Here is an 18,901-nt window from a genome sequence, read left to right as displayed (position 1 = left end):
TGCTATGGTATCTCACTTTATACAGAAATAAAAGAAAGACAACACATTGACTTAATCAGTGGATGGCATTTACATGCATTGTACAATACACAGGGCTCGCAGCTCCTTTTACACTAGATGACGCTGTGCACACAGCGATGCCCGAGAGTATTGCAGTGCCATTCCCGGCAGTATCCGACAGTGCATGTTGATTTTACAGGGTAGCTCCCAGTTGCTTGCTCTGATGATTGTATCATTGTAAGTGCTTCTTATTACAGTTACTCATTTTTTTAAATTTTTTATATATAGTAGTAAGCCTGCATTAAGGAGCTTTGACTAGCAGTTCAGGAGCTGCTCTTCAGCAGCATGTATGTAACATGTATGTAATGCGGGCTGGATCCCACAAAGCGTCTTTATATTAATAAGCACCAGCCCCTTCGCAGGAATGGCCAACTCCTTCCTGAACAAGTCTTTGTACCAACCATGTTATTAATGGTTTGATTAACTCAATGAAACCTCCACCCAGGTGCTAAGCAGTTAGCTGTTTCGTTCCACCCCCTGGTGTAGCGTGGTCCTCCAGGACCGGAGACGCCAGTGCCTAGCGTAGCACACAGCAGCTCATTGCTTCTATAAAGGCACTTAGGCACTTCAGCAAAGACTAAAAACAGTAATTGTTAGGGCTCTGTTTTTTTCACTGTAAACAATGGCTAATTCATTGCATTTAATATTTATTAATGCAGAAAACAATAGTGTTGTCACATTCAAAACTGATAAGAGTTTATTATACAAGAAATGTTTCTAAATATGCAAATGCTTACCCAGTGCTCCAGATAAGGTGTTTGAGTCACTGAGTAATTTACTTTCCAATTTAGACACTAAATGGTGTATTATAGGCGACTAAAATGCAACATTACCTTGAAGTCATGAATACTTCCAATAAATACTGTAGTTGATGCTAACTTATGGGGTATGCATCAACTACAGCCTTACATTTTAACTGTAATGTTACTTTGAACTACTGCACAAAAACATGGTCTTATTTAGTCCTCATGTAGTCCTGCCTCAATATTGCAGTCCGTGAAGCTGCTCCTCTCGATGTAGTTAGCTACTGCGTTCACCTCCCTCTAGTCTCTTCCCTCTAGTACGAGGCTGTTACAGGTTTTTGGTTTTCTGTAAATCTTCCTTCCTCAGTCTCTTGTACTCTTCCTTTCCAAGTCAACAGACACGCTTCCTAAAAATGTAAAAAAAACAATTTTATAATAAGATCCAAAATGGAAAATGACCTATATGGTAACAGTATCCTAGCAGACAGTCAACATGGTTTTAGGAAAGGGAGATCGTGTCTAACTAACCTGCTTGATTTTTTTGAAGATGCAACAGACAATGAATAATTGCAAAGCACATGACATGGTTTATTTAGATTTCCAGAAAGATTTTGGAGATTCTCAAACTGAACGCAGTAGGGATGCAAGGAAATGCATGCACATGGATTAGGGAGTGGTTAACATGTAGAAAACAGAAAGTACTGATTAGAGGAGACACCTCAAAATGGAGCAAGGTAACCAATGGAGTAGCACAGGGATCAGTATTAGGTCCTCTGCTATTCCTTATCTACATTGATGACTTAGATTCTGGTGTAGTAAGCAAACTTGTTAAATTTGCAGATGACAGGAAGAAATCCCTACAATTGCACTTGTGGCTAGTTGTCTGGAATTGTACAATATGATATATGTAGTAACATGCAGGATATTAATTTAATAGCTTCAAATATCATTTGAATGGCTTTTTTCATTCCCTTCATGGTGAGTGTAATGTAGCTCTGGGTTCTGGCTTCAATAGTAAGTTCTCTAAATCATTTAGCAGCCTGTCAACTTCCTGTGGGCTTGTCTCATTCCATTCAAGTCATGTGATAATGTGACCTTTGAACTCTGCCAGCCCTGTAGTTCTTTTAAAAACGTCTGGACGTTATAAATGAACAGTGCCAGGCACATCAGTGTGTCTAAAACGGTACTGCAGGTATTCTATACAGAGAAAATGAATGAAAATTATTACAGAGCAAAGCACTGGGATAAAGGATTTGGCAACTTACAAAACAGCATTCCAAGAAGAGTTCTTGCCATGCTTCCTCAGTCCATGTCAAACTAATCCGAAAGCTTGTGTTAACCCAGGACAGAAATGGAGTTAAAAAAAATAAAGTGTGTACACAAACACAGACTGGTTTGAATCTTGTTTCAGCTTTTTAACGGTGCATGGCTAAATTGGGCAGCTTGTTTCAAGTCGAGTGACAGCATGTAACAATTGAAACTGAGTTCCCAAACACACCATCTTTGGTTTTGTTTTTTTTAACCTGCAACTGAAATCGATTCTGTTCTGCTGATTTACTGTTTTAGACCCATAATACAACCTGTATTGATCAGTTTCTTTCTGTGCCATTCAGTTGGTAGCAGCGTGTGTAAGTGACACATGCCAGGGGGCCGTCAGTTAATTGGGAACATCGTATCTTTCAGATTCGAATGTGACAGGTTCTGCTGTAAAATGAGAGTTGAAGCTACCTGCTGTTTCAATGTTATGAAACTGAGGGCTATATTTTCAATTCTACCTCATTTAAAACCCAACTCAAGGTAGCTGGAACAGTAGAGGGAGGTCTATAATGACAACCAACTAACAATTCTTTATTTTGTACCTGATTAGAGTTTTGCATATACAGATTCCAGAGGGTCAAGTGTCTTTTAGGGTTCTAACAAGAGTGATACAAACAGAGCTACTCCTCAGACCCCGGTAGGGTCTGTCCATGCGGAGGCCTATATCATATCATTATTAAAATCATCCTGGGCATCAGCAACTCTGGAGGACAACCAGGTTTCAGAAATAGTCACCACATCAGGGTCTTGTGTCACAGTCTAAGCTTGAAGTTGGTCAATTTTAGTTAATATACTACAAATATGTATGTGAAAAAACTTAACTGAATTTCAGTTCATTTCTTCCTGATTGTCACAGTGTTGGAATCCTTTATTACCAAGGATAGGCCAAGAGGCCTTGGATGTTCCTCGATATCCCCACAGAGTATTACGTCTTGCAAGTGAGCTTGAACAAGAGCTCAACATAGTGGAAGTTTCTCATGATTCTATGTTTAGTTTTTGGTACATAATCTGACACATTTGTTTTAGAATGAACAGAAATGTTAACAAGCAATCTGCACTGATTTTAATAACTTAACAGCAAAGGCATCTTCCTTGAAACTACAAGACTTCACTGTAATAAGTGCTTAAAATCTTTTAGAAGGAAAGGTCTTATGGTCCTTTACAGCAGGTTATAGTACATTAGTAGTACCTTTACAATTCTCTAAGTGTGGAACACCAGCAAAAAACAACAAAAAAGTGCTGAAAGCCATGCTGGTACAGTATATTACATACAAGCACACACATGCACTAGACTTAGATAGCGTGTGCCTATTAATATACGTGTGACAGGCTGCTGGCATGTGTGTGCATGCATTCGCTGCTGAGTGACAGGCAAGAGAGCGAGATGGAGGTTGGCACACCCCACAGGCACGCAGGTTTGATTTACAGACACTGAACAGCTCACATGACACTACCAGCTGTGGTAGCGCACTATCAAATAAAAGCATGCACTACTCCCTAAGGCATGGGCAGTCCCGCTTCCTCATCTCACTCTCTATACATTAGAGGGCTCTACAGTGCCTGAACTAATCTTTTGTGTTCATAAACAAACCGACTCTACCGTCTACTGTCTCCGGTTTCGGTTTCTTTATGGTCTGATCCCTGGGTCACTCTCACGGGGATCAGAGGATTACAGCAAGGTCTTTAGGTCTGTTTGTCCGGTAGCGTGGGCGGTGCTCAGCACATTGTCTTTGGCTTTGCAGCAGCCCCGAGGTGAATAAACAGAACCTCTTCATACCTGACGCCCCTCTGGTACACACCTACCTGCTGATTACACTGTGTAACACAATTTTTGTTCCTGGGTAGTAAGTGTTATTTCCTAATTGCTTATGCCTCAAAAGTATAGAAAATGGCTATTATTCCCCACAAACTTTGCTTTTGTGACCAGGACGGTGATATTTCAAAATATCACTATTTCCAAAGGGAAAACGGGCAAATGTGTGTCTTTTCGTTCACATAAAGTTAGAAAAAAACAACGTATGAATCCAAATGAACATGTATTTATACTAAAGTAATACAAAAATGACTACAAAAGATTTAGAAGTGAGTAGTTTTTCGAGATTTACGATTATACTGTATTTACACGGTGTTATCCACAACTAGCAGACAGGCTCTCCCAGGAGCGTCAGGTACTACAATAATTACAATAAACACACACTAGTTACAATATCCTGACACATACTATATTATTTTTATATTATGATATTAAAAGTACCACATTTAAAGTAAGATTTATATTAGCGTATGTTTAACAATAAGTTAAAACTAGGTGTACAGTCAATATTTCAGGAACAAAGCTCACTAGTTCACATGTAAAGAAGACCTGGCAGTCTTTGCTTCTCACCCACAAACTGTTCAGATGCCCCCCGTATAGAGGTTCCTATTCAGGATGCACGGTTATTTAAAGCAACATTGGGCATTAACGAATTGACCAAGGAACACTCCAAACAACAGATAAGGGACTCGAGAGCCTTTTTCCTCGGGTGGTTCACTTTGTGTTCAGCTGCTCTTAAGATATCCAGTCAATATGTAGATTCCTACATCTTAGCAAGGCTTGCTAAATACTAACGTTTTCCTCAGTAAGAAAACGGAATCCATTCACCAGAATGTAGTATTGCTAATCATCTGATTTTATCACATTGAAGGCGAGTAGAAGAACATGTACAGTAGGTGCCACTTATTAACAACCTCTCGGTTCCCAGCAAGAAGTTGTCATTAACCAAAAGTTGCCAATAAGTGAAAAGCCCCCGTTTTCAAGTGTATTTATATGGAGCGATATCTAGTGCAGCTGTACAAACATGGCACTGAAATACGTGTGTTTTAAATGTTACAGTATTAAAAAATTTACGTTAGAAACACGAAATACCCAAAACACAGAACTGTTTACTTCACGCGTGTGTAAAACAAATAAAAAGGGGAGTAGGCTTAAATAGTACTACACAACGATGCACTACAATTGTCCTTACCATGAGTAAAGCAAACATAAAACACATGTGTTGTTCTTACACTCAGTTCTATAGAGCACAATTTTAAAATAAGAAATTGTCCAACATTGTCTGCTTTTTACAATGTACCGCCTCCTGCTGTAAATCCATCTCAATTTTGCATACGCAGTTGCGAAGTCAGTGTGTTATAAAAGCTGCATGAAGTATGCCGGTAAATCATGCAAGTGAGCGCTGTAGCACTGGCAACTAGTAATAAAGCTGTCAATAAGCAGTGTGCAGTTGCTAATATCAGAATTCCATTAACATTAAAGTTAACTGGCATCTACTGTGTGTGTGTGTGTGTGTGTGTGTGTGTGTGTGTGTGTGTGTATATATATATATATATATATATATATATATATATATATATATATATATATATATATATATATATATATATATATATATATATATATATTGTAAGGTACCAGGGAGGGGGTTAAAATCCTTCCCTGCTAAAAACCTTGTGAGAATGCACATTTGGGTGTTATGGGGTTTAATTGTGTAATTGTTTTAATGATTTAGTTAATCCTCGGCACCTGGTCGTAATTATAAATTAGAGACAGGTGCAGGGTATTGGGGAGGCAGCCAGACTGATCGAGGCTGCTGAGTGAAGAGCCCGACTGCGTGTGTGTCCAGTCGTATTGAAGAGAGTGTTGAGAGAAGCCCGTTTGTGTTTTGGTGTTTGTCAGGTAAACGGCTTAGCCGTCCTGTGTGTGAGTCAGGGATCGGCTGGTGTATAGTGAGAGCTCCAAAACGGAGTTAGGTGTTTATTTCTGTTTTGTTTTATGTTTATTAAAAGTGCGCGTCAGCGCTAAAGCAATTCCGTTTCTGTGTCCTGGGTCTACTTTAAAAGGGGCAACAAACTCCGTGAGTGCGAGGATCGTTTACAATATATATATATAGTACCATGAAAAAGTATTTGCCCCCTGTCTGATTTTCTACGTATGTTTTTGACGCTGAATGTTATCAGATCTTCAACCAAAATCTAATATTAGATAAAAGGGACCCCGAGTGAACAAATAACACAAAATGTTGATACTTATTTCATTTATTTATTAAAGAAAGTTATGCAACACCCAGTGCCCCCATGTGAAAAAGTAATCACCCCCTTAGACTCAATAACTGGTTACGCCACCTTTAACAGCAATAACTGCAACCAAACGCTTCCTGTAGTTATTGATCAGTCTCTCACAGCACCGTGGAGGAATTTTGGCCTGCCCCTTCATGCAGAACTGCTTCAACTCAATGACATTTATATGTTTTCAAGCATAAACTGCTAATTTCAGGTCCTGCCACAACATCTCAATGAGGTTTTGGTCTGGACTTTGACTAGGCTATTCCAAAACTTTAAATTTCTTGTTCTTCAACCGTTCTGATGTGTGTTTCGGATCATTGTCTTGCTGCATGACCCAGCTGCGCTTCAGCTTCAGTTCACGGACGGATGGCCTGACATTCTCCTGTAGAATTCTCTGATACAGAGCAGAATTCATGGTTCCTTCAATGATGGCAAGTCGTCCAGGTCCCCAAATCATGTCACTACCACCACCATGCTTGACCGTTGGTATGAGGTTCTTACTGTGGAATTCAGTGTTTGGTTTTCACCAGACATAACGGGACCCATGTAGGCCAAAAAGTTCCACTTTTGACTCATCTGTCCATAGAACTTGTTCCAGAACTCTTGAAGATCATCCAGGTGCTTTTTGGCAAACTTGAGACAAGCATTCAGTTCTTCTTAGTGAGCAGTGGTTTCCACCTTGCTACACTGCCATGAATCCCATTTTTGCCCAGTGTCTTTCTGATGGTGGAGTCATGAACACTGACCTTAGCTGAGGCGAGAGAGGCCTGCAGATCCCTGGATGTTGTTCTAGGGTTCTTTGTGACTTCCTGGATGATTTTACGTCTTGCTCTTGGAGAGATTTTGGCAGGACGGCATCTCATGGGAAGATTCACTACTGTCACAAACTTTTTCCTTTTGGACAATATGGCAATGACTGTGGTTTGGTGGAGCCCCAGAGCCTTAGAAATGGCTTTGTAACCCTTTCCAGACTAATAGACATCAACAACTTTTTTCCAGAGGTCTTCAGGAATCTCTTTTGATCGTGACATGATGTCCCTCTAGAACCTGTATGCTGACAACTTCACTCTGATGGTAAGGGCCAAAGTTAGTCAGATTTATATTGGGCAGGGCTGGCCCAAATCACGCCTGATTGTTAACCAAAGAATTCAAACAGCTGGCCCTAATTATCCCTTTAATTGGGTTGAGTTAACTAGGTGGGCAATAACTTTTTCACACCTGAAGATTGCATGTTTGATTACTTTGCACACCAAACAAATGAAAGAAGCACCAAACTTTGGTGTCATTTTTTCTCTCGAATGCAATTTTTTCTCTACTACAGCCGAAAAAAAGATCTGACCAAATTGAATGTGAAAAATGTGCACAAATGCAGAAAGTCAGACAGGGCAAATACTTTTCACGGTACTGTATATATGTACATTTTATTGTATGAAAAGTGATGAATGGCCTGGCATTGTCTATTCGATTTACTGGTAGAAGATCAAATGTAATCTCTTTATTAAAATACAAAGCTCTTGAAACGATAGTTGCATTGTAAATGTTTAGTTTCCTGTATTGAAACAACATTTGTATTATAAGTGTTTCGTTTGCTCTCTTGAAGAGACAGTTGCATTGTAAGTGTAAGTGCACCTCTCCGTGCCGAGGGGCCTGTGAGAGCCTGTAACAGCAAGCTTGACATTATCAGAGATGACATGCAGTACCATTGGGGTGTAATTACTAATACCATTCAGCTCAAGGCAAGTTTTATTACAATAAATGTGAAGCTTCCCAAGACTTGTAACCTTTAAAAGTCATGGCTTATTTACAGACATTTATAAGCTTCTTTATTGGGCTACTAATCCTGTATTCCTGGATCTTCTCGTATTCCCAAATCTGCTGCCTACACCTGACACTGGGGCATACAGGCTGATTCTGTTGAACAGATCACCGTGTAACAATTTTTTGAATATAGATCCCTTGCACAGCCGTTGCCCCTCATACAGAACTTACAAGTGCTGTTGCTTAAGGTCTATGCAGTAGGAGACTGCAGATCAGTGCAAGTGTAATGAGACCTCATATGTATGCTCTGGCCCTGCACCTTTGAGCTTTGTGCTTTTTGGAGGCTGATGTCTCACCCAGCTCCCAGTGGAGATGCACTATGGGTGTGTGATGGGAATGCAGCTGGATGCTCAGTAAGTGAAGTGCATGGCAGCTAACAAGTGTGCAGTGATAGCAGAAGCTTAGCAAAAGCAAATGGAATGTGAATGTATTTTGGTGCTGCAGTATTATTCTCCACAACATTACTCCTGCAGGAACCTTACACAAGCATGGCGCACTCATTCCAAAGACCAGTCAAGAGCGAAAACGCATTATATTTCAAATTCTCACCATGATGGGGTTCTGTCAAACTTTCTAGTGGCCACTTAGTTTGAAATGAAGGGCTCACAGTGATAGTTAATAATAATAATGGAAGACATGTACTGACAGGACAATCAACTGCTGGAACAAAAGAAGAAAAATATTACCAATGAACAGTACAAATATTATGAATACTACTGCTGTACTACTGTCATACTCACAAGGGTATATGATATACAGTAGGATAGTATCTGGGCATTATAAGAACATTTAAAAAACAAGCGGTTTCAGTATTTTCAGTATTTTTGTGCAATGCAAGCCAGGCTCACTTCAGTCCAGTCCGTGTTTAATTTTTTGTTCTTGCTATTTCATGGCATTTGCAATCATTCTAAGGGGTAGGTGTATTACGCTGGGCCGGTCGCAGTGCAAACACACCACAGTTTCCATTTCTGTTGCAACAGTTTGCAAGTATACCTTTTTGTGCTAAGAGAAAATAGGACAAAGGTGTCAAATACTGACTTAAATATGCATTGCGTCCTCTTAGCGAGATCTCTAGCATTGCGAGAGTCATGTGACATTTTTTCGAATAAATAATGAAAGGCAGTTGGATTGTTTCAGATTCTACAGTGGGGCCCCCACCTTCACCCCCCCCCCAAAAAAATGTGTTTCTATCAGGTGAAGCCAGATTAAGAGAACCATGTTAACAGTGTTATACAAACACTCCCAGGCCCGCTCAGAACGACTGCAAACACCATACATTAGTAATATGAATGGAAAACAATGGAAATTAAATGAAAATGACATTTGAAGTTTATCAGTAGATACTTTCCTCTGACTGGACAGATACTCAAACTGCCCACTTGTGCATATACTGATATTGCCTTTAATGGGCTCCTAATGGATTTCAAATAAAAAGCACTGAAAACATTTTATTGAACTAACAATTACCGGCAAAACTAGTCATGCTTGTGCTCGGAAGCAACACATGCCACTACACAACAAAGAAACCCACAATGCCAATTTCATGACTCAGAAACATCTTAATGGAGCAGAGGAGAAAACTGGCTCCTGACCAGCCAATTCCACCTGCTGACCCAAACACCTTCCTGGTGGAGGAACGCATTGAAGCTGTTCTGGAGAGTTTATCTACATCACAGTCATTTAAGCATTAAACCACTGAACCAAATTCAGATGTTTAAAAGTTTTTTTTTTTTTTTTTTAATTTCTATTAAGCAAAGCGATGGTGTTGACTGGAAACTCTCTTAGATCAACTGCAGCGCTGTCTGATGATGGAAGGGAGATGGAGCATGGCGCCCGTCTGGTACTGGAGGGGAACCCACAGTCTCAGGCTGGGGCGGCTGTCCCTCCCTGAGAGGGAGAGGGGAGCAGTGCTAAGCCGGGCTCCAGAGCAGGGTCTGAACCCAACGCTGTGCAGGACTCCCCTCTATCTGAATTCTAACTGTCAGATGCAGCGGTGTGGGCTGTAGTGAGAGGAGTGGCGTGTGAGATCGACACTCTCAGTGAAATTATAAGTGTAGTTGCTGCTGACAGGTTCCGGTGGGGACATGACTTATAATTGATTGACTGGTGAAAGAAAATCGCATTCTGAGCGGCTCTTCTTGCACTATATTGTAGGTGTGTGGGTGTGTTTTGTTTTTTTTAAACACCTGCTGGAAATGTCATCTACCCTCTTACACAACAAAACAAGCCCAGTACTTGCCACCTCCTGTTAATTCTCCTGCCTTACCTAAATGTCAGCTCTTAGCATTTAATCCAGAGCAGTATCATCAGCTACTTTGTATGAATGCTTTACCAATCACGTGTGTCTGTGTTTATTTCCTTGTAGTTAAAGTCTGTTATTTTGCTTGATCTTTTTTGTCAAATGTATTTTGTTTTAACGATCTTGCATCGAATAACTGTCATATCCAATGCTGATGCATTATATATATATATATATATATATATATATATTGTTTTTACCTAATTTTATTTTTCAGTCTTGTCTACATTCAAGCCGCACAACAGAGTCGGTGGGTGAACTGCGCTATAATAAATGCTGCTGCATTGTTAAGCTGATGCAGAGTTTGCTTTAAGGAAACCAGGACTCTCAATGTAATTGCAATGTAACCCTGCAATGCCCATTTCTATGTCACGTATGATACAATACTTAGCCACCCCTCTATATTATATATTTTTAAATCCAGTCTCATAAGCCAGAATTTCTCATATGGAGTACGTTATGTGTTACCGGACAAGGGGGGAAAAAGTGTTTTGTACCAGAAACATTGATCATTGATAAAACGAATACGCGATGAGCCTTCGTGGCTTGCTGTGTTTGTTTTCCTCACGACCGTAAACAGTTCAGCTGTTCTCACTGGTGGAATGACTGCTGTGCTCCATACACGCTAATGTAGTCTCCTGTAGGTATATTTTTACATGAAGCAAGGGTTCTGTTCCAACAGGACACCGCGATGCAATGCAGGCTTGGCAGGTTACTGTGTAGTGGCCTGTCCCAGTCCGCCAACTCATTTGCTTGTGCTGTCAGTTCGTTTGACTGATCACAGGGGTTTCTGTCTTTAGCCATCCTTGTAGGTGTGTTTGAGCAGGGTGTATTTTATATAAGTGTACTGAGTGTACCTAAGTGTTAAGGAAATATAAAAACTAGACAGAAAGGCATGTGTTTCTGTTTTATACTGCAGCGTTATCAAACTCCTTTATTACTTCATTAAACAGATTGTGGGTTAATTACGGAATCCCTTTCTGAGATAGATAAGTACTAAGATAAAACAGAAATATTGCACTGATAATACTGTAAGTGTTGCTGGTGTCATATTTGTGCCCAGTTTCCCTCACAGCAGCAATTCCCCACACAGTTCAGGAGAACTGAAGGTTCAGTGGACTTCCTCCGATTCCACGGCCAAGCCACCCAGGAACTCGAGAGTGGATGTCGCCTGGTTATCGGCCTCTGTATGACAAAAGCCAGCCCTGCAGGTGTCCGCTCTGAGCTCATTAGGCACCTGGCCAGCAGGGTCCACTATAGCGCGATGAGGAGAAACAGTCCCTACCAGTTTTGTCTACCTAACCCACAGGAGTGCTAGAGACAATGCAACACCGCCCTTTGGAATCCCCAGCGAAGACCACCCCGTTTCAGTCCCCTGGTGCAGCCATGTCTGTGTATAGATTTGCTACCTCTTTGCACTTAACTGCCTCTCTCTCTCTCTCTCTCTCTCTCTCTCTCTCTCATTTTTGTAGGGTGGGTCTTGTTAACTCTCCTTGCCTAATTACTGCAGGCGAGTAATTACTGCATGTCCCAGAGACATCAAACTAATCAATCAGTTACAATCCACCTTTCCCTTCTAGTATAGACAATGCTGGACAGCTATGGCCAAAGGTTTTGCATCACCTAGAGTTTTAGAATTTAAATATATATATATGTCTATGAACATAATTTAGATATTTTATTTAACATCATGTAATCAAAGAAACTTCAAAATGATATTGCAAAAGTCAACTGGAAGCCTTAACAGTAGCACAGTATTTCATGTTAGATTTCAAAATGTCACTTTCCATTTTTGTCAGTTATTCATTAAGTATATGGACAAAGCAGTATGTAATTCAATATGTCAACGTGACATTATTCAGCAGGTTTCATTCGACTTTATGAAGGAAAATTTGTTCATTTTATAGTGTGATGCAAACGTTTGGCCATAGCTCTACAGCAACAGACACTGATACCAATGACAACTGACACAGGATCTTAAGAAAAACAAGAAGCTTTGGGGTTTTTCACATGTTAAGCACTGTTTCAAGGAATATTTTTTAAGGACTGTTTTTCAAAGAGAGCTTATAAAACTTCTCTTTGGTTAAACAGCACTTTGAATACAGAATAATCTTTGAACCCTCTCGAAAACAGTAGAACAAGGTAGAGTAAACATCAATATTTCATGAAGATATGCAAATTAACAAGAACCCAAATCCATTTTGAAACAAGAGACGTCTTGCGTTAATTTCAAGTAACATAAGAAAAATGACAAGCATCCATCCTGACAACCCAGATCGTTTACATTCCACACAGGAAGGAGGTTTTAGCTGTCAACACTTGTACAGTGTGAACCAAACATGCACTTGACGGTAAACGACAACATAATTCAACAATATTTCAAAACATACAGCGTGACATTGCAGTGGAGCCAGTGGAATGAAAAAATGTCAGTGGTACGATGAAATGGAAACGCTTCTTCAAAACTGGAGATCCAGTGTGTGTGTGAAGGGTTGTTGCACTTCTATCTCCCGCCACCTCCATGTGCGGCAGTGCTGCCATGTGTCAGGTGCAGACTGGCACAGTATACCCAACATCTGCATGGACATCTCCAGCTTCTGGAAAATCATCTAACAAATATACTTTATGCGAGTTGGCAGAAAACACTGTGGCACATGCAAATTGCCTATGACATCACAAAACGTCACAGGGAATTCCCTCTGACTCACTAGAATTTTACCAAATAACCTATAAACTCGCTTGATAAATGGATGGAATGGGGGCTTTAGTGAGACTATAGTATTTATTAAAAACAAAAGTGCGGCCGGAGAAACTTGTGTTTTTAAAAGTTTGTAGCGATTTCTGTAATATAAAGTCCGTCAAACTTTAAAGAAAGAGTGAAGTTAATAGAGTGGTCCATTTTACAAAAGGTACCGTGTGTGTGCGTGTGATAAGGATAAGATGCACTGGAATTTTGGCAAATAATGCACTGTGATTGATTGATTTGTTGCTGGAGATATTCTATTTTGATATGGTACTCATGCTACTATGGTATCTCATATGTGATGTTGCCCCAGGACCTCTCTTAAAATGAGATGTATAATTCTAGTTTTATAGTGTTTAACCTTAGAAACCCTACCCTACTCCTACCCTAGAGAAGTTTAATAATTGAGGCCTTAGTTGACGCCTGTGTTCCCTTGTCTTCTTTTCCCAGAAAAGAGGTCTCAGCTACTCCGAGCTGGACTTGCGGAAGGGGTCCCTGCTCAAGAGATTTAGTTCATTTGTGACGGGCAGCAGCGGGCGGAAGAAAAGGAGCAGCATCCTTGACGTGTACGGCAGCTCGACCAACCTCCGTCCAGACGAGCGGGCTGCCCTGGATGATCTGGATAGCAGTATCACCAGCGCCAACCAAGACCCTGGCATCGGCACATCCATTGAGTGTTTAGACACAATGTCACCAGGGGGGGAAACACAGGGCAGACATGGAAGGTTTGCCACATCATCCGACTTCTTACCCCAAGATGAGGGCACTTCTCCGGTACAACTTCATAACCCAGACTCAGGCCATTCCCAAAGGCCAGCTTCCACAGTTAGAAATGCAGATCCCAAAGCAGAAACTACAGAACCCCTAGAAGCTTGGGCGGAAGATATTCTAACCACCTACCTAGGGCCTCCCAATTCTGCTTCGGAGGAGACCCTAGAAGTCCAACCGATAATCACAAAGGATTGGCTAAAAGAAAAAAATGAGCTGTTTTCAAGTCCATCGTACAACAAAGAAACCCTGTTTCTTTCAGAAGCAATGAAAAGGGACTGGGATTTAGATCTGGCTCCCAATGTTAGGACCGCCTTGAGCAGTGTGTCGGACATACCGAGCCATGGCAGGAAGACCAAGTACAACATCACCATCACGATGACCAAAGAGGAGCATGAAGGTGTTAGCCAGGGTGGTCCCGGGAAGCCAGGCACTCCTGAGTTTGTATCAGATCAGAAAGATCACAGTAACAAGGAGAGAGGCCCAGTTCCTGAAGAATTAATGGAGAAAGCAGCCAACAAGGGCAAGCACACAAAGACTGGCACCAGGCAGCAAGAACCTTTGGCATCAGCTTTAAGGGATCAGGAGGGGGATAACATAGCTGGGGGATTAGACAGCATTAGCAAACCAGTGAACCAGGGGGATGGTGGAGCAATGGTTAAGAATAGCAGCATTAGTCCTGGACTGGGCAATGTTACACAAGCTACGGGCAGGCCAGTAGAAGTAGCTCAACAAGCCAATCAAAGCAGTGTAGATAGCATGCAGAGGGATCTGCAGAAGACAGAATTGGATGGAGGAAAATTGACACATGTTCCAGAACAGAGAGAAGCCATCAGCCAGCACGAGAGTAAGAATTTCGAAGAAAGCATTTCAAGGGCTCGTAGTAACGAGCAAGAGATAGATAATAGCCCTGAGAGGGCAAAGTTGGAAAAACCTCCAGATGTGAATCCAAGAAATGAGCTGGAATATGGGGAAAAGATGGAGGAATTAGAAGGCTTTAATTGGCTAAGGGATGCAGAAGGATCTGGAAATATTCACAATTACAAAGAACAGCCCAAATCCTCTGACGTAGAATTAGAATCAGGGTTAGGAGGCTATGAGAAAGATAAGAGAGCAGCAGGATTGGATGGGACTTTGCAAACCATGAGAGAGTTGACAACAGCTTGTGAAGATAGAGGGACAGACCATGGTAACAAGGCACATGGAATTATACAAGATAGTGAGCCTGGAAATGAAATAGGGCATGAAGGGGATATGTTAGGATCAGGCAGGGACAAGCATGGTTTCGCTGTGGATCAAACAGAAGCTGAAAGGGATTACACTGAGGAGCTCAAAGCACAGGAGAAAGATTGTGGAGGGGAAGTCCTTATTGGGTTTGGTCAAGCATGGTCACAGCGGACAGAAGAGCACAGAAGATTGAGGTGGGAGAAGGAGGGAGTGTGTGAATCAGAGCAGGCAGATCTCGGGGAAGATAAGAGGAGGCTGCAGTTTCTAACGAAACTAGAAGAACCAGTTTCTATGACCTCCGAGGAAGAGGAATCCCAAACATCTCCGCCCACAGATGGGTGTGAAGCAGAAACCAGAGAGGAGCGAGAGGCGCATTCCGAAGCTGTTTCTGCTGCTGCTGTAAACCTGAGGCTGCCAGAGCTAGCCACTCCTTCACAGACACATAACAATGAACTTCTAGACAGGAAGGTGTGGATACAGCCAGGCGATTCAAGTGCTGCAAGTACAGGCATATCAACAGAAGACCAGCTTGTTCTGACAGGAGAAGAACCAGCAGCTACAAAGTAAGTAAAGTGAGGCTTTCTCAATGGTTAGGTGATTAGAACCAATGATATTGTCTGTGGGTTGTCCTTATTCAACCTTATTCATTATTAATTTCTCTACAGTTTCATGGCACCTGTATGTCACCCAAGGTACAGTGTGTGTCCGGGAGATGGAGTTAAAAGTGTGTTACATAGGCAGTTTTCATTTTGTATGTTTACTAAGTAAAATAGGAAATCGTACAAACTGTTTCTGTGGAACTGTATTTGTGGTATTGTGAAAATACTCAGGTTCCAAGTAAGGAGTTCAAACTGTAGGCATAGAAATATTAAATAAAAGCTCTCCACGCATTATCATTTGTCGCTCAAAGCAAGAAATTATTCAATCTTTGGATTGCAACAGCTGGCCAGAAGCTTGAAACCTGTTCTTCACGGTTTCAAAAGAAGTTGGATTAGTTTAGTTCATCATTTTTTTGTGGAAAAGTTGAGAACTTGGAGCCTGGAATACAAACACAGAGGAGTGCTGTAGTTTTCTGTTTATATGACAAGTACAACATATGGAAAGACCTTTACCTCAATTGAATAGCCTACTTGAACGTGTTAATTTTCTTAAATCGAGCGTATGTATCTATGCAAGATAGATTTCAAAAATGAGTTATTCACTCTGCAGCGTTGAATACAGAAAATGTTTCAACTTTGACATTGCGCGTGTGTTCACTGCATTCTTCCATAGACGTGCAATCTATTACTCTGTCATCCCAATCTCTGCAGCATTTTGGCATTTGATAAATCTGTATTTTAAAGGCATTTTATTTATCATTTTGGTTAATGTTAAATGGTGAGAGACAAAAATGATCAGGTCTTTGACCTATGAGAAATACACCAATGTGCCCGTGGCCAGCAAAGTTGTATAGTTCAGTCTGTGCACTAGCATTCCTCATCTTAGAACAGGTGTTTGATTACAGCATTGTGCAAGGCCAGTTTCAGCTTCATTGGCACACGTTCTCACTTTCCACTCTGCAACCGGCTTGCCACAGTATTTGTGTTCCTTTTATTGGTCGCACAGGCACACTTCTGTTGTTATCTGAAATATAAAAAGAATGTTATCTACAAGCTTAAAGAAGCAAAATTGAAAGAAATGGATGAGCTTTGACACATGGTAAATCTCTTGCAAATCTGATACAGCATTTTAGTTTCACCAAAGGCCTGAGTGTTAAGGTGCACAGTTTATAATATTTGGGAATACTTATTTTTGTAATAAATGGCAATAAGGCGCAACTGCAACACAGGTGCCACACAATATCAAGAGTTTGGTTACACTTTAAAATAACTTCCTGAAATTCCTCTGAATTCCACAGCTGCTATTACTGTGGTGGTCCATTTAAATTAATTATGAATTTGGGGCCATCTTTTATATTCAGTTACAAGCATCATACAAATGCACAACAACAACTCATTTGATATTCAGATGTAACTGCTATTCAATCCTCTGAAACTGCTCTTGAAATCTGTTTCTGAACTTCCTTGCTGAACTGATTAATACTTTTGATGAGTCATTTGGTAACACCATACACTGTGTTTCTGATTAAAGTGTATTTATATAGTAGTTACTTAGTAAATGCATAATAGCATTGTAAGTACACATGTAAAGTTACAATGTACTTAATGTGTACATTTTTTGCACCTAACCCTTTTCTGAGACAATTATGTACTTACATACATTGTGCAAAAAGATGTACATGTTAAGTACATTGTAACTATGTATAATTACATTGTAATTATGTGTAGGTACACATGGATTTACTTTGTAACAACTATGTTAAGACAATTAATGTAACGTGTTACCAGACATTCCTAAGCTGAGGGAACCCAAAGCCACTTTTTCATGAGCAGTGGCTTGAAATCTGGCTCCAGGAGACCTAGTTTGAGGCAGCTTTGCTGTGTCAAAGCCAAAGTCTCCCCTGATGTGCCAGGCTGTGACCTGAAACCCAGTCTCCTTGTGTTCCCTCAGCTTTAATTGTTCATGATAATTGCGAAAGACAGCCATCCCAACCTATTTTGGTTACACAAACTTAGACAACTGATACTGAAGGTGTGGCGGCACCAGCAGGAGGCAAGCGAGGGAAGCAGATCTGCTGTTTGTCATTGCCTTGGGGCAGTCCTGTCAGCTAGGTCTTGAACCTTTCAAACGGAATACCTACAAGTTAGGTCTAGAGAAAGCAGCACCCTGCATTAGTCAGACATGTTTCAACAAAATATGTTTATTTTAAAGTTCTGCAAAAACCAGCACCTAGGAGTTAATTTGGGTATGGCATCACTAGACATGCAGAGTTAGGGTCAGGGTTAGATTCTGGGAAATCAATGCTATTTTTTTTAATCAGATTTTTTTTTGTAAGCAATGGATATTTAAACAGCAAGTATAAACAGGTCCTATTAAGGTTTATGAGATTTGCTTGGATGAATCATTGTAAAATGTTAGCTTAATAACAATGAGCTGTTTGCATAGTTAACTGGAGAGAGCGTCTAGTAATGATCCCTTTCCTTAGGGTTTATCATACTTAAATGCCTGTACTGTGTTTGCACTTGTTCAAAGCTGCAAGCAAAAACCATCAGGGCTTTTTGTAGCACTGATAGTCGATTCTACTTACCAGTAACACAGGCATGTAGGTCTGCAGATTCTAGCAGCACAGATTACATATGTTTGTTAATCATTGTGTGAAAATGTATTGAAGTAATAAAGTGTAAAAGGTTTGATTTCTTCTTAAAAATAATTAATCTTCTTCGGGTAAAGTTAATCAAAAATTGTTTATTCAGGAATCAAAATGCAAAGAGGAACAAAGCAAATCAAAGGTGATGCATCAGTGATGTCACACACACACACGTCTCAGCTGATGCTGTTCTGAGCTGGCATCAGTGATGTCACGCACACACATGTCTCAGCTGATGCTGTTCTGAGCTGGCATCAGTGATGTCACACACACACACACACACACGTCTCAGCTGATGCTGTTCTGAGCTGGCATCAGTGATGTCACGCACACACATGTCTCAGCTGATGCTGTTCTGAGCTGGCATCAGTGATGTCACACACACACACACACATCTCAGCTGATGCTGTTCTGAGCTGGCATCAGTGATGTCACGCACACACATGTCTCAGCTGATGCTGTTCTGAGCTGGCATCAGTGATGTCACACACACACATGTCTCAGCTGATGCTGTTCTGAGCTGGCATCAGTGATGTCACGCACACACATGTCTCAGCTGATGCTGTTCTGAGCTGGCA

General features: G+C 40.9%; 1 protein-coding gene across 1 annotated transcript in view; it reads left to right on the top strand.

Moving 5' to 3' along the window:
• Window positions 1-18,901, top strand: part of crybg2 (crystallin beta-gamma domain containing 2) — a 64,791-nt gene that overhangs the window by 15,517 nt on the left and 30,373 nt on the right. The window contains exon 3 of the mRNA XM_041233990.1: window positions 13,532-15,639. Coding sequence (XP_041089924.1) covers window positions 13,532-15,639 — 2,108 coding nt within the window. The remainder of the gene's footprint in view (window positions 1-13,531; window positions 15,640-18,901) is intronic.

Source organism: Polyodon spathula, chromosome 32, assembly GCF_017654505.1.
Source record: "Polyodon spathula isolate WHYD16114869_AA chromosome 32, ASM1765450v1, whole genome shotgun sequence".
Taxonomy (NCBI): Eukaryota; Metazoa; Chordata; class Actinopteri; order Acipenseriformes; family Polyodontidae; genus Polyodon; species Polyodon spathula.
The sequence above is the reverse complement of the archived record's forward strand: the minus strand, read 5'-3'. Positions and strand labels throughout refer to the sequence as shown.